Below are 11,633 nucleotides of genomic sequence, written 5' to 3' on the forward strand. Positions count from 1 at the left end.
AGTTTATCCCTCTGCACCTCTCTTTTCTCCACCCCCTGCCCTTGGAGGCCAAAGGCAACCAACCAGAATCTTGGGCTTGGAAGGTTGGGGGTGGGATCTCTGCATAGGCTCCAGAAGCCTTTCCCTCTCCTCCCCTTGAACAGCTGTGAGGGGAGAAAGACATTGGAAGTGGAAATCTGAATGTGACTGGGCCAGCTTTGTGTCCTCAGGCAGGTCATGTAGCCTCTCTGAGCCTGACAGACCAAGGATAATCCCCACCTGTGGGGATATTAGGACTGACACAGTGTCAGGTCCCTGTGTGTCCTGGATCCGCCCTCCTGGCTGACCAGACACAGCCTCCCCAACTGTGTCCTGAACCTCCCTTTTCCAGCCTCAGGTAGGACCCAAATCCAGGGGGTCTTTGGACAGCTGTTTCAGGATTACACATCCTGGTGGGAAAGGGGCTTCTGGCCCCCATATCAATGTTTAACCGGATGTGCAGGTCAATATTTACCAGTAGAGAAAGCAAGCTGAACAGGGGTTGGTTAAGAGCAAAGGTCCAGGTGGGAGGGGAGGGCTAGGCTGGGCTGGCTGGAGCTGGGCAGAGCGTGGGGAGCACGTAAGTGGGGCAAGAGGAACAGAGGAACATCTTGTGCGGTGGCAAGGAGCCTGCAGAGGTAGGATGGAGGGTGGTTCAGCCTGCTCCTTGCACAGCAGAGGAGGTGGGGAGGTGCCCACTTGACTGAGGGGTCTGGGCTGAATTTATTCACGACTGTAGTTTCTAAGCCTCCTGGTGTGGTAAAGAGCCAAAGTGGGGGTTCCAAGAAAAGTCCCTCTGGGACTTAAAAAACTGGAGGCCTTTTCTTGCCAGGAATATTCAAATGCCCAGGTTGGAGGTCAGGCCTGGCCAAGGGCCCTTGTGAGTTATGGGGGGGTTGGGGTGGGGAGGAGGGTGATAGAAGGATCTTCCAGCCTTCTGGAAGGGGTGGCACTGAGACGGGTGAGGTACAGGTGGAGAGTGTGAGGCCTTCTCTGAGGTCAAGGTCAAGGCTAATTTATCCTCCCCCAGACCAGGATCTGCCCATCCCCACCTACCAGTCTGGCTTCTCTGAACAGGCCTGGGACAGAGTGAGGGGCAGAGTCGGGGATGAGGCCTGTGATTCCCGTAAGTCCAAAGGTGTCTTGACCAGAGTCATTCATTGGGCTCTGCTGCTTGGTCAACACAGTAGCCTGTTGGACGTCCCACTATTCTTGCTGTGACCTCAGGGCCTCACAGGCCTGTTCACTCTCGTGGGCAAGACTTGACCAGCGTGAGAAAGGTTGGCAGATGGACAGCAGGTTGGATGGGAGCTTTGGGTTGGGAGCCCTTTCCACAAGAGCATGCCCAGAGCTAGGCTGACAACTGCCATCCACTGAGTGCCAGGTGTCAGGCATGTGCTCAGCATTTACAAAGACCATCTTTATTTTGGTCCTCACAATCTGCATGGGAGGAGATAAGGACCGTTTTATAAGATAAGGAGGCAAAGCTCAAAGGGGTTAAGGGATGCACCCAAGGTCCTCTGGCAAGAGACGCAGACTAGATTCAAACCCCCATTGGGAAGAATGAGGGCTCTAACAACCCCCATTGACCAAGATATCCTTGGCGCATGAGAAGTGAAAAACCAGAAACTAAACTACAAAGGGGGGAAACGTCAGGGGGACGTCCTACCCTTCAGATTGAGAAACCCTGCTAAATGTGTTCTGGATGTGTACCCTGGTTCTGCAGATCTGTCAGTGAACGTGGGTAGGATTCCACCGCCTGGTGTGGGAGTGTGAAGTGGGAACTGAGCCTTCTGGTCCCTGATATAGGACACAGGAACATGGTGCTGCTCCAGGGGCTCTTGGTGTTCAGCTTGTCCTGCCTGCAAGGCCCCTGCTTGGTGGTGAGGCTGGGCTGAGGACTTGGTGGGGTAGGGTCAGTCAAGTCGAAGAAGATGCTGGGGATGGGGGGTGGAGGAAAGTCAGAGGGGCTGAGGGGGAAGAAGGTGCTGGAATCCAGGGAGGGCTTGGCTCTGAAGTGCCTCTACCTCCTATTCTCATTTTCTCAACAGTTCTCGCCTGTGAATGCCATGGAGTCCTTTGACCAGCAGGTACTGGAGAGTGAGGGGTATCTGTGGGAGGGAGGGACTGAAGGATCTTTCCTCACCTGTGGCTTGGGCAGGGTGGGGGAGCTATGGGAAGGGTTACTCTCCATCTGCTTTCTCCTTTCTACAGCCAAATAGCAGTCAGACTCAGGAGAAGCTGCCCCTGCTGTCCCTCCTCAAGTTGGGCAACCAGGTATAACCAGGTGGGGCTAAGGAAGAGTGGGCAGGGCCAGGAAACTGGTGGCATGGCTGTGGGGCTGACAGTTTGGAGTCCAGAAGGGTAGGGGTGGGAATGACCCCCATGTGACTCTCCCCTTTTCTCGGGTCTGGGACAAGGCCCTGCTGCCTTCTCAACAGAGAACCTGGAGCTGACACCTTGACCTCACTGACCCCTGATCTGTCCCTGTAGGAGCCTGATGGCCAGACTGCCCTGAAAAGGTCCCCGGGAGACTGCAAGGGTGCCCCAACCCCGGAGGAGACCCGCAGGCTGGCCCAGGCCATGATGGCTTTCACTGCTGACTTGTTCTCTGTGGTGGCTCAAACGTCCACCAGCCCCAATCTCATCCTGTCACCCCTGAGTGTGGCCCTGGCACTGTCTCACCTGGCACTAGGTACTGTGGCAGCACCTGTCCAGCAGAACTGGGAGGCCAGTAGGAACTTATTGCTGCAAAGGTTTTTAGTGGGTGGCTCCTCCTTCAATGTCACATGGACATTTGGTAAAAATGCAGGTTCCTGGGCCCTTACCAGCCACTAAGAACCAGATTCCCAGGGCCTGGGCCTGAGAATGTGCTTATTCACTAATCTCCCTAGTGGTTTTTGTGCAAGAGTTTGATATCGACAGTAATATGAGAGTTGATCCCATTGTGGGAAACTGAGGTCCAGAGAGGGAAGGCAACTTGAGTGAGATGAGGTTGCCCAGCCTGTCAGCCACAGTGATGGAAGTGGAATTAGGAGTCCTGTCACTCAGTGGCTGTAGGAGGAGAACATGTGGTTTCATGAGCATACTCACCACGGACATGTGAGAAGGTTGGAGTGGGCAGTGGGGGTGGGAATGAACCCTGGGCCTAGGCCTCAGACCACATGGTCCTGTCCAGGTGCTCAGAACCAAACATTGCGGAGCTTGCAACAGGTGCTGCATGCAGACTCCGGGCCCTGTCTCCCCCATCTGCTGAGCCACCTCTGCCAGAACCTGAGCCCTGGGACATTCCGACTGGCTGCCAGAATGTACCTACAGAAAGGTAGCTGCCGAAGGAGGGAGCTAGGCAGTGCCCTGCAGTAGACAAGGGGGAGGGCTCAGACTTAACCTCAGGTAGCCATTGGGAGCATTGGTGGCTGTGGAGCCTGGAGCCCTGGGATCAGCTTGTGGCCCTTTGTGTGCAGGATTTCCCATCAAAGAGGATTTCCTGGAACAATCAGAAGAGCTCTTTGGTGCGAAGCCTGTGAAATTGATGGGAAGGCAGGAGGAAGACCTGGCAAACATCAACCAATGGGTGAAGGAGGCCACGGAAGGGAAGATTGAAGATTTCCTTTCAGAGCTGCCTGATAACACGGTGTTACTTCTCCTCAATGCCATCCACTTTCAGGGTGCGCTCTCCTTCTCAAGCCCCCCACCTTAGCATGCCAACCCTACCCTGACGGCTGAGAGGAGCTGGGTAGGCTTCCTTCTGAGGGTGCTTCTTCCTCCTCAGACCAGGCTGTTAGGCAGGGGGCTGTCCTGGTGTGGTGGGAGGGGGCCCAGGAACTGGATTGTTGAAAGCAGAGTGCCTTGGGAGAACACTAGAGCTGCAAAGACCCAGGGAAGTTTCCTGGGAGCATTGCAGAGAGTGGTGAAACTATGACCCCAGATTTCAAAAATACTATAAGGAAAAGACTTCAGACCAACTGGGTGCCAGGTAGTACAGTACTGCCTAGGGTCTTGACCTCTACTTCTTCCTTGAATGGGTTCTGGGTGGAATGGGCAAGAGGTGGGTCCAGTCTTCATGGCCCCTGCCTCTGCCTGGCCACAGGTTTCTGGAAGAGCAAGTTTGACCCGAGCCTCACCCAAAGAGACTTCTTCCACCTAGATGAGCAGTTCACAGTGCCAGTGGACATGATGCAAGCACACTCGTACCCTCTGCGCTGGTTCCTGCTGGAGCAGCCTGAGATACAGGTCACCCTGGGCTGCCCAGCAGACCTAGGTGCTGGGAGGTGGGAAGGGAGGGAAGGCTGTGGAGTGAAGGGGGTGTCCCACCTTCCTTGCAGTCCTGACCCAGGTCAGGCAGTTCTGAAAGGTTCCACTGTTCCCCTGCACAGGGGGACTGAGATCCCAGGCTTTTTGAGGCTCATTCATTCAAGGAAAATATATTAGTCATTTGCTATGGGCCAGATACTGTTCTAGGCACTGGGGTTCTAGTGGAGCACAAGGGAGACAGTGCCCCGCTCTTAAGAGGGGAAGAATCCAGTATCATGATCATTTCAGATAGTAAGTGCTATGAAAGAGAAAGAAAAAGGTGATCTGTTAATGACTGGGTCAGGGAGAATTCTTTGAAGACTGGGCATTGAGCTGAGACCCAGGTAACCTTTGGCAATGAGGGTTTATTACAAGAACCTGTGTGTTGTGAGCCAGCACAGGGACCACCTTAGAATCCACTCAGGGTCTCAGCATTCCAAAGCCTGGAAGATTTGACCTGAGTTCTCACCCAGTGCTTCTTAGAAGGGAGGATCCTATTGGGTTGGATTTCTCAGCATCTTGCACAGAACATTCTGATTGGACGGAGTTCTGTGCCAAGCTGCCTCAGGTATGACTTTCCTTGCTTCTAGCCTAATGTGGTCCCTTTGACTGGGATACTGAGCTGTGGACCAGTGAGCTGCAGCTGACATGGCAGTGTTGGTTTGTTTTGCAGAGCAAGCATGACATATTCCAGCACTTAGGAGGCTGAGGCAGGAGGACCTCCAGTTCCAGGTCAACCAGGGATACATCGCAAGACCTTGTTTCAAAAAAAAAAATCTTAATTCCAAATTTTAGCATTTGTGCACAGCTGGCAAAGTCATTAGGTGAAGGTGAAAGGGAGTGGAGAGGGTACCACCGTTGTCCTTTGCAGTGACTCCTCCACAGAACGCAAGCACAGTTTGAAAACCAGAGACCCTGCCCATTGTACACAAGGAGAACTGAGAGGCAAAGGTTCCTTAGCCTATTTGCACAGCTACCCAGGAGCAGATGAAGAGAGAGAGAGAGAGAGAGAAAGGGAGAGAGACAGAGAGAGACCCACCATTTACTGAGCGCAGTTTATGAGTTCAAACACTGCTAGAAGATTTCAAAGCATTATCTCATTTGCACACTTGTCAAGCTGCCTTGGAGCAGGTGATCATCTGTCTGAGAAATACAGAGGTACACGCTGGTCCAGACCCAGCTAGGTTTGGGTGCTTTCATCATGTTCTCTCGTTCCCTTATCTGTAGGTGGCTCATTTCCCCTTTAAGAACAACATGAGCTTTGTGGTCATGGTGCCCACACACTTTGAATGGAACGTGTCCCAGGTACTGGCCAACCTGAGCTGGGACACCCTGCACCAGCCCTCGCTGCGGGAGAAGCCCACCAAGGTGCGGCTGCCAAAGCTGCATCTGAAACACCAGCTGGACCTGGTGGCCACCCTCAGCCAGCTGGGTAAGGAGGTTGGGCATGGGAGAGCCCTAGGTGGGGCTGGGCAGGTGGATGAGGAAAGGCTTCCAGCTGGCAGTAGGTCTGAGTCCTGGAGGAGAGGGTATGATATGATCCTCTGGATCTTCTGTCCTGGGGTGAGCAGGGCAACCCAGGGCATAGGGACCTACTCTGCTGCCCAAGACTGAGTACTACAAAAAATTCTGGGAAGAGAGCCCAGGGTGGCATGTGAGCCTTGCTGGTTATCCTATAAGGTGAGGGAGGAGAAGCTGGAGTGTCACACTGTTAAAGAGATACATTTACCAGGTGTAGTGGTATATGTCTATAATCCCAGATACACAGGAGGCATAAATAGGAGAATGGTGGTCTGAGATTAGCCCAGGCAAAAGCACAAGACCCTTTCTGAAAAACAAACTAAAGCCAAAAGGACTGGCAGCATGGCTCAAGTGGTAGAGCACTTGCCTAGCAAGTACAAGGCCCTGAGTTCAAACCCTAGTGCTGCCAAAAAAAAAAAAGAAAGAAAAAAAAGAAATGAATTTACTCATCAGCCCTATGAAGCAACTTCTATATTCCAGGCACTATACTAGGCACTGGCAGCCCACTGTATACAAAATGCTGTCTAACGGGGTGGGCACATGGGGAATTACTTACAATCCAGTGTAAGTGATAGGACAGAGGGTGTCTTCAAAATACTGAAGTGGTACATGTTCAAAGTCTGATCCCAGACTTTGGGGCTGGTGTCAGGGAAGACTTCCTAGAGGAAGTGATGTTTGAGCTTGAAGGTTAGATGGCTGTTAAACAGCAATCTGTGGGTTCAAGGTATTCCCTGGCCAGACAGATTTAGATAGCTGGGAGCAGAGGGCAGCTCTGAAAAGCCATCTGCTGCTCTGGGCAGGCCTGCAGGAGCTGTTCCAGGGCCCAGACCTGCGTGGAATCTCTGACGAGAGGCTGGTGGTGTCCAGTGTACAGCACCAGTCTACCCTGGAGCTGAGTGAGGCCGGCGTGGAGGCAGCTGCAGCCACCAGCACAGCCATGTCCCGCATGTCGCTCTCCTCCTTCAGTGTGAACCGCCCTTTCCTCTTCTTCATCCTGGAGGGTACCACAGGCCTGCCCCTCTTTGTGGGCACCGTGAGGAACCCCAACCCTAACGCACAACCTCAGCTCCAGGAGCAGCAAGATTCTCCTGACAAGGACTTCCTCCAGAATCTGAAAGCCTTCCTCTATGGAGACAAGGCCTTTGACCCCGACTTAAAACTCGCTCCGCCCTTGGACGAGGATTACCCCCAGTTTAGCAGCCCCAAGTGAGGACCCAGGCCACCAGCATCCTGAGTCCCCGCCTGGACCAGCCTTTCGATTAATGTGACTCTTTCCATCCAGCTTTGTGGGAGTGGGGCGGGACCCAGGGGGGCAGTCTGGAGAAGAAAGGAGCTATTCTCTTTCAGCTCCTCCTGGGGAATCTGGGGTGGGTGGGGCCAGGAGGAGGGAAGGTGTGGGAACCGTGGGCGGGATCCCTCTTCATTTCTTCCAAAAGGGCTCAGATGGTTTCCTTTTTGGGACAGGAGTGGTAGAACAGCTGTGGGTCCAGTTTTGGTAGGATGTAGGCTAGGTGAGGCCCTAATTAGCCCAGGCAACTCCACATTTGTAGGCACAGGAGGGAGAGACTGCCTTTCTCAACACCCTGGCTGAGGAGCCTGGTGATGGCTTTGGAGGCAGTGTTGTCCTGGAATCAGACACTAGGGAGCAGCCTTTGCCCCTCATGGGGCCTGGGTCATTTCCCCTGGGTGGGTTGACAACCTGACTCGGATGCAACTTGCTGAAGGCCTCAGCCTCTAGCCCACCCCTGACACCCTTACACCCCAGTTTCCCTGCTGGGTCCTTGGAGATGCCAACACTGCCAGGATCCCCTTCCTTCCTCTCTCCTGACTTCCTCTTTCTGCTTGGTAGCTCAGGGGGCTGAGGCGGGGAGGGCCCTATTAGCTCCTTAAGGCTCTTTTGTAAAGTTTTTGTAGTGATTTTTATGCCACCTGAATAAAGAATGAATGGGCCTGGCTGGCTGATGTCACTGTTTTTGGAATGGATGGGAGAAAGGGGAAGGCAGGGAGGCAGCAGACTGCACTGGTGTGCCACGTTTGGTCTCTGGCCACATGCCAACCCTCTCTAGGGCCACCTCCACCCCAGCCTGACTCTGCTGTCAGCCTGTCCCTCTCTAGGTGCCTCAGGCAGGCGTCAACAGGGCAGCTCAGAATAGCGCCAGTCTCCAGTGTTCGAAAACCGGCAATTAGGGAGCTTGTGGAGTTTCTAATTACACACCAGCCCTTCTGCCAGGAGCTGGCGCCCGCCAGCCGGGGGGCAGGCTAACAGCTGAGGATTTGGGGGATGCAGCTGGGGGGGTGCCTTGGCCCAGGGCTGACAGCTTCCTCTGAAGAGCCCAGTGAGCTGGGGGCAGGACAGATCTACGTGGGTGGGAGTGCCATGGCCATCTGGAGTGAGTGTGCCTCTCTGCTGTGCCCTTGTCTGTGAGTTCAGGGTGTCCATATGACTGCAGTCACCTGGAGCCCTAATGTACTTTGGGATTAGAGAGCATTAGCATGGAACCATGCTGCTTATAAATGGGCAGTGTGGAGAGGTGGGTGACACCTGCGTTGTCTGTTGGAGGGCAACTATCCTTAAGAAGTGAAGCAGGGGAGGGGACAGGGCTGGGAGGGAAGGTCCTCTCCCAGGACCTCTTCCCTGGGAGGGAGGTGACACTCAAGAAGGAGCATGAAGGAGGTGGGAAGTAGTACCTTGGAAGTCTCTGGGGAGAGCACCCTGGTAGGGGAGAGTGGCCTGGCAGAGGACTGGCTAATGCTGGGACCAGGCATGGAAGTTCAAGATGAGTGGGAGAGGGTGGGGCTGGACAGGGTAGAGAAGAGGAGGAGGGAGGCAGTTGCTGGGGACAGATCATGAAGGGCTTTAGGGACAACTCGGGGGAAGTAAGAATTCACTGGAAGGTTCTCACCCAGTCAACCCCCTGAATATTTCTTGAGCTCGCCTCTTCATTTCCTCACACAGAGCCAAGGTCTGGACCTGGTCATCACTCTGTTGAGTCACTGCCATTGCTTCTGGTCTCTCCCAGCTGCTGGGCTGGCTCCTTAACTGCATCCTTTACCCTGCAGGTCCTTACTAAGCAACTTCCAAGTGCCCAGCGGCACACCAGTCTCTGGGGATGCAGCAACAACCAAGCAGACAAGACTCCTGTCACCCTGAAGCCCCAGTGTGGTGGTGCAGTGGTGTAGACAACAAATGAAAACACAAGACATAGTTCTGTGATGCAGTCCTGCATTAGGAACAGCACCTGAATCAGAACCATTCCTTGTCTTCCTTCCTCTTAAGAAAGAAACCCAAAATGAAACAAGACACAGTAAACAGAATGATCTCAAATGTTACAAAGGGAATTCTCAGGCTTTTGTGATACTATGTAACTGTGGGGAGTCTTTTATTTATTTACTTATTTCTTGTGGTTTTGGAGATAGAACTTAGGGCCTCAAGCATGCTAGGCAAGTGCTCTACCACTGAGCCACACCCTCAGCCCATGGGATGTATTTGCTGCTGTGATATTTGAACTGAGAGATGGATGATATAAGGACCTGACTATTTATAAAGAATGTGAGAATGTTTAGGAAGAGATAAAAGCCAGAGCAAAGGCCCTGAGGCAGAAAAAGGCTTGGATCTTTCCAGAAACAGAAAGGCTAGCTTGACTAGAAGTGACTAGAGATGAAAGAAAAATGAAACTAGACAGGTGGACTGGGCCAGATCACACAGGACTTTGCAGGCTAGAGCTGGGGTTTGGATTTTATTCCAAGTCTAAAGGGAAGCTGCAGAAGGGTGTTTTGCTTTAAATTTTTTAGTTAAAATATAATATGCAAAGTATACAATCATAGTTATACACAAACTTAAGAATGTTTTCATGAACCAAATGCTTCTGCGCAACCAGCCCCAGAACAAGAAACAAATCTTACTCTCCTGCCTTCTGGTGACATTAATGAGTTTTTCCTGGTTTTTAATTCTCTATATAAAAAAAATCAGCAGTTCCCACTTCCTCCCTCCCTTTTTCTCTCTAATTTTTTTTCTGGTGCTGAGGATCGAACCCAGGTCCTGTGCAGGCTAGGGAAATGCTCTGACTGAGTTATATTACAGCCCAATCTCTGTCTGGCTTCTTTCACTCAACCTCATGTTTATGAAATTTGTCTGTATTGTGGATGGCAATGATTCCTTCACTGCGGAAGCCTTTTAATTGTGGGATGTCATGATCTGAGTTAGGCTCTGGAAGGCTCACCTAGCTGCTGGGAAGAGAACAGACTGGAGACAAATGGAGGGAGAAAGGAGACTGGTTGGCTGAGTGAGGGACAGATTACAAGGCAGATGGAAGGTTTTCGCTTTGAACATGTTATGATGGAAATGCCACACGGATGCAGGCCAATCACATGTCCCATTTTGCCTGGGAAACTTCAGCTAATTAGTAGCATCTCTTTGTGCTTTGTTAGAAGTGTCTGTCTGGACAGTAAGTTCTAAGTTCATCCATGGGTAACCATGTGGATATGGTAAGAGTGGTGCTGTTGAGTTGTGAATTTGAGTTTACCCATCTTTACTGTCAGGTAGGTGATTGGACAGTTGGTCAAGGATAGAAGTGTGTACTTGGGAGCATAGATTTGCATGTAAAGTCAAGGAAGTAGAGGCTAGGTAAAGTCCAGGCTTAGCACATGCAAAGACCAGGCTTTTTTTCTTTTCAGGCACTAGGTTTTAAACTGCAGGCCTCATACTTCTCATACTTGCTAGGCAGTTGCTCTACTACTTGAGCCACTCCACCAGCCAAGGCCCTGGCTTTGATTCCCAGCACACACACAGACAAAATCATGGATCTGCCTAGAGGCAGTCGATTAAGGGAAGATAATGTTAATAGAAAGGAAAATGGGCAGGCACTGGTGGCTCACACTTGAATCCTAGCTGCTAGGGAGGCAGAGATCAGGAAGATTGCAGTTTGAAGCCAGACCCTATCTTGAAATACCCAACACAAGACAGAGCTGGTGGAATGGCTTAAGTTGTAGAGTGCCTGACTAGCAAGCATGAGGTCCTGAGTTCAAATAACAGTATCACTAAAAAAAGAAAGGAAGCCAGCACTGGTGGTTCACACCTGTAATCCTAGCTACTCAGGAGGCAGAGATCAGGAGGATCATGGTTCGAAGCTGGCCTGGACAAAGTTTGCAAGACCCTATCTCGAATATACCTAACACAAAAAGGGCTGGTGGAGTGGCTCAATGTGTAGGCCCTGAGCTCAAGCCCCAGTACCACAAAAAAAAAAAAAAAAAAAAAAAGGAAAAGAGGCCCCAGTATCGACCCCAGCAGAGATAGAAAAGATGGGGTATATAAGGTAGGAGGAAAACAGAGGGGTGTGGAGAGTGAAGGTTTCAAGGAGGAATGCTGTGCTCTGCTTCCTGCTGCCCAGGACAGAGGTTTCTAGAGAGGTGGCAACTGTAGGTTTAAAGGAAAGGTGGGCACAGAAGCAGAGTGGGTGGGAGGAAATGGGAGGGGAGGCTGTGTAGACTCAAGAGTAAATAGCTCTTTCCAGCATGGCTATGAGGGAACCTAAGAAGTGGGCAGCAGCTTTAGGGGATGTAGCATAAAAAAGCATCTTTTTTCTGGTTTTGTTTGATAGCACTGGAGTTTGAACTCAAGGCCTCGTGCTTGCTAGGCAGGTGCTCCACCACTTGCACCACTCCACCAGTCCAGTTTGATGGACTTCAGATATCCTAATTTCAGGTGCCACAGCATGGAGCTTGCAATGATGAGATTTTTTTCACCCCTCCAGTAGAGGGCACACTCTTGCCAGCGGCTTTGGTAGCTAGCCAGTGTCTTATGA

General features: G+C 51.9%; 1 protein-coding gene across 4 annotated transcripts; it reads left to right on the plus strand.

Annotated features, from left to right (window-relative positions):
• The first annotated feature begins 232 nt into the window (after positions 1 to 232).
• On the plus strand, positions 233 to 7,787 carry Serpinf2 (serpin family F member 2). 4 transcript variants are annotated; one of them, XM_074046574.1, is made up of 10 exons: positions 233 to 376; positions 1,745 to 1,901; positions 2,070 to 2,108; positions 2,233 to 2,295; positions 2,512 to 2,713; positions 3,197 to 3,340; positions 3,483 to 3,686; positions 4,109 to 4,251; positions 5,539 to 5,743; positions 6,633 to 7,787. In XM_074046574.1, exons 2-10 carry the CDS (start codon positions 1,839 to 1,841, stop codon positions 7,040 to 7,042), a joined length of 1,473 nt encoding a protein of 490 aa, XP_073902675.1. In that variant the 5' UTR covers positions 233 to 376; positions 1,745 to 1,838; the 3' UTR covers positions 7,043 to 7,787. The 4 variants fall into 4 exon arrangements, with proteins under 4 accessions (XP_073902675.1, XP_073902674.1, XP_073902677.1 ...); XM_074046573.1 differs by lacking the exon at positions 233 to 376 and adding an exon at positions 518 to 656; XM_074046576.1 differs by lacking the exon at positions 233 to 376 and adding an exon at positions 566 to 656 and having other exon boundaries at positions 1,828 to 1,901.
• The last annotated feature ends 3,846 nt before the right edge of the window (positions 7,788 to 11,633 follow it).

This window comes from Castor canadensis, chromosome 11 (genome assembly GCF_047511655.1).
Source record: "Castor canadensis chromosome 11, mCasCan1.hap1v2, whole genome shotgun sequence".
Lineage (NCBI taxonomy): Eukaryota > Metazoa > Chordata > Mammalia > Rodentia > Castoridae > Castor > Castor canadensis.